This window comes from Nicotiana sylvestris, chromosome 11 (assembly GCF_000393655.2).
Source record: "Nicotiana sylvestris chromosome 11, ASM39365v2, whole genome shotgun sequence".
NCBI lineage: Eukaryota > Viridiplantae > Streptophyta > Magnoliopsida > Solanales > Solanaceae > Nicotiana > Nicotiana sylvestris.
The window spans coordinates 89545076-89548671 of NC_091067.1; the positions used below are offsets into that span (position 1 = coordinate 89545076).

Here is a 3596-nt window from a genome sequence, read left to right on the forward strand (position 1 = left end):
AGATTCGAGATTCTTAATTTTTAATTAAGCAAGACTCGTCAGGAACTAAGTTATATATACAAATTAACAGATACACTGATTTTCTTACATTATTAGTTTTTTAATCTTGTTAAAACAAATTAGTTACCAATCAATCCTATTAGATTGAGTTACCCACAATCACCTTTAAATTTACTTGCAATTATCTGTTAAACCCTTTGACTTAGGGTCCTACATATTTCAGCGAGTCTTATTTCAAAAGAGTAAAACTCCATCTTCAAACATGTTGCTATCCCTCGTAAATGTGGAACAACCATATGATTTTGTTGATTCCTGTCGTCCACATTGTATTTCTCCATATTTTACATAAAGCTATTCATGACCTTAACTAATATTTAATTCTCCAGAGCTTAGTGCCCTCAATTTATAGCATGATTAGTATTACGTACTGCATTTAATTTAATTTGTACATGCGTATTACGACGTTTACTTACAGCAAGCGAAAAACAAATTTGTTTTTATTCCTTTACTTTGATGACATGATTCATTATCACTTGCTTTACCCTCGTTTACTTCGCTACTACATTCTACTAAATAAAATCTTCAATCGGGCCACCTTACTGAAGAAATAAGCAAACAACGAGAGAATAAAAACAAGCTTTAATTTATATCTGAGGTTTTAAAATTACTGTTTACATGCATGGCTGCTGTGTTGGTATAAATAATAATACACTGCCCTGCCTCGATTATTTGGACTCCTCTTCACAGTAGTATAACACATAAACCTTTTCCTAAACACACACAACTTTGTAAAGATTAAACCTATACGACTCCTAACTGCCAACTTCATTATTTTACAATTAAGGAGTTGGACTCTAGTTGAGTGAGTGTGATACACACTTACTTTCACTTACTCTTGTAGTGTTTGTAGATTCATAGAGTGTTTGTAGGTCTGTTGTAATATTCATATATGGGGCACTTGTAAATTAATTCATGTTGTCATAAACATATTCATCCTTGCAGGGAATTAATGCATATATATATATATACATATATATATATATATATATATATATATATATAAAAGGGTTGGTGAAGTTGACCAATTCTTTTATTCTATACAGATACTTTTGTCTTAACATAGCCTTCTTTTGCATTTACTTTTCTTATTCTCTGTTTGTTCTCTGGTATTTAATCCTTTGGGAATCACTTGTGCAGTTCAGCTTTCTTTAGAGAATGTTAATTTTAATTAACCAAAGATTAGTCACAGAATATCTTGAAGATATATATATTTCAGAAGATTAACATAAGAGGAGAAGAAGGGAAAATAAAACATGAAAAAGCAAAATAAATGTTCTTTTTAACGTTGTTTATCAGGCAATAGACCTACAAGTGCTGGCTTTGTCCTCTCCCTTATGCCTTGCCAATGCACAAAGTTAAGAAATGTATACCAACCTTTCGTAAGAAGCAAAACCATTTAAACAAAGTATACATCCTCTGCTCTTTTAATTTATTTATTTATGCTAGCTTTCTATATATGGTGACCAAATCATACACCAAAATGTCAAAATAAAAATCGAACTGGATTTTTCTCTTCATTTTCTTCAGCTACAAACCCCTTTTTCTGCAGCATAGAAGCCATGGATCCTGTAACATACCAGTATTATCGACCAGCTTCAAGGATAACAATTTTTGCACACTTGTTTGGTCTTTTAGCTTTGATTCTTATGCTGGTTTGGTTGCTTCATTATCGTGAAGGCGTTAATCTTTTTTCATACTATCCAAATCAGATATTTAATGTATGTATATACCTTGTTATATTCAGTTAGTTAATCAATGTCAGATACTTTATTATTGTTAAATGTCACTGTTACTTTCTGCAGGTTCACCCACTTTTGATGTTCTTGGGGATGATTTTCTTGTCTGGCCAAGGTATACAATTATTATTCTCCATGTACCCCTCCCCTAATACATGAACAAAAAAGAAACAATAGAAATAGGTTTACTATTATGTACTTTTCAAAGTTGAATTTTACTGAACTCGTACGTAAAACACTAATTCCGCTGCAAATTTAGCGGTCAATAAAGTAGATGAGAACCTTAAATATACCATGGTACAAATCCAGCTAAAAAACACTAAGGTACAAAGAAGTTCAGGATACAAGTTCCCAACACGAAGTTACGTGTCCGAATAAACATTAAAAGTAAGGTTAATTGATCTTCGTATTTCGAAAAATTCACATAAACTCGAACGATAGTGAGTACGTAATAGATATAATTATTTTTAACATGATGACATGTTTTGTATGAGCAGCACTGATGGCATACAAGACAGTGAGAGCAGATAGGAAAGTGCAGAAAGCGGCACATTTGTTACTACATTTAGCTGCAATTTGTCTTGGGATCGTTGGGATACATGCTGCTTTCAAGTACCATGATAGAAGGAATTTAAGACACATGTATAGCTTCCACTCCTGGATAGGCATTGCCATTATCTGCCTATACATTTTGCAGGTATATATTGGGACCCAAAATACATACTATACATTATATTCTCTATTATTCTTGTTATTTAGGAATTTAATTTTTCTTATCATCTATTCTTCGGTTAAACCTTTAAATGAGTTTCTCAAATCGCCCTCTAATATATGGACTTCATCTAATTTTATGATCCAATGCAAAATCTTTTTAGTTTTATGTCAAATCTTCCGAGATATTTCATCAAAATAAAACACAAGAGATCACTGCGGTTTGTGTCATTTTCTTCTATTCAAATTATAAAAGGTTATGTTAAACCATTTCCTCGTTAATTGGTTTGGAGCTCTTTTGAGATTAGTTGTTGTGGTTAGCCATCTAGTTATGAGTATCAATTTTGATCAATAAAGTAAATTGGTTCATTTTTCTTTCAATCTTTATTATTCTTAATTTAAATTTGCAGTGGTTGGTTGGGCTGTGTATGTACATGTTACCATACACAAGAAAAGAAACAAGGGCAATGAATCTTCCATGGCACATATCAGGTGGTAGAGCAATCTTTTACATGACAATTGTTGCAGCTTTGACTGGATTAATGCAGAAAATCACATTGATGCAGCTCCAATTATTTTCTGGAGAATCACTTTTGATTAACTTCCTTGCAATATTCATCCTTCTTTTTGGAATCTCCGTTGACATTTCAGTTGCTCTTGCACGTTATGCATAATTATTTCCCAAAAATAAATCTCCTATTATCTGTCAAATTAATAAACAGTTTTACACACAGAGGAGTGACATATTGATGGATTGATTTTGTTGTTTAATTTATTCTCTTTTTTCTATTTTTGTTTTGATTTCGAATTGTGGAAATTGTAATTGAAGTTTATTATAATGAAATATTTTTCTTCATTTTTCTTCTGTAGCTCTACTTACGAGTGCACTGTACTTAATTAGCTAAATTGTAAGTACTTAATATCAAATAAAATGATTTAGGGATGATGAAGATTTGTCAGTATCGTCAATGTAAAAGAATATAAAGACCAGTGGGAATCTTCTATTCAGGAGAATAGTAAATAGAATATTCATCTTCTATGTGAATCCGCCACTGAGGGGAGGGGTTCAATTGAGAGACATCACGGGGT

The 3596-nt window shown here is 31.9% G+C and overlaps 1 protein-coding gene across 1 annotated transcript; it reads left to right on the forward strand.

Annotated features, from left to right (window-relative positions):
• The first annotated feature begins 1525 nt into the window (after nt 1–1525).
• Nucleotides 1526–3363, forward strand: LOC104230159 (probable transmembrane ascorbate ferrireductase 3). The gene is made up of 4 exons (XM_009782896.2): nt 1526–1778; nt 1863–1911; nt 2294–2493; nt 2918–3363. Exons 1-4 carry the CDS (start codon nt 1620–1622, stop codon nt 3179–3181), a joined length of 672 nt encoding a protein of 223 aa, XP_009781198.1. The 5' UTR covers nt 1526–1619; the 3' UTR covers nt 3182–3363.
• The last annotated feature ends 233 nt before the right edge of the window (nt 3364–3596 follow it).

Bases quoted from the DNA above. Each gene is read 5' to 3' on its own strand.
- LOC104230159 (XM_009782896.2), top strand. From the start codon at position 1,620: ATGGATCCTGTAACATACCAGTATTATCGACCAGCTTCAAGGATAACA. The intron at 1,779-1,862 runs GTATGTATATAC...TACTTTCTGCAG, and splicing joins ATCCAAATCAGATATTTAAT to GTTCACCCACTTTTGATGTT. The intron at 1,912-2,293 runs GTATACAATTAT...TTGTATGAGCAG, and splicing joins GATTTTCTTGTCTGGCCAAG to CACTGATGGCATACAAGACA.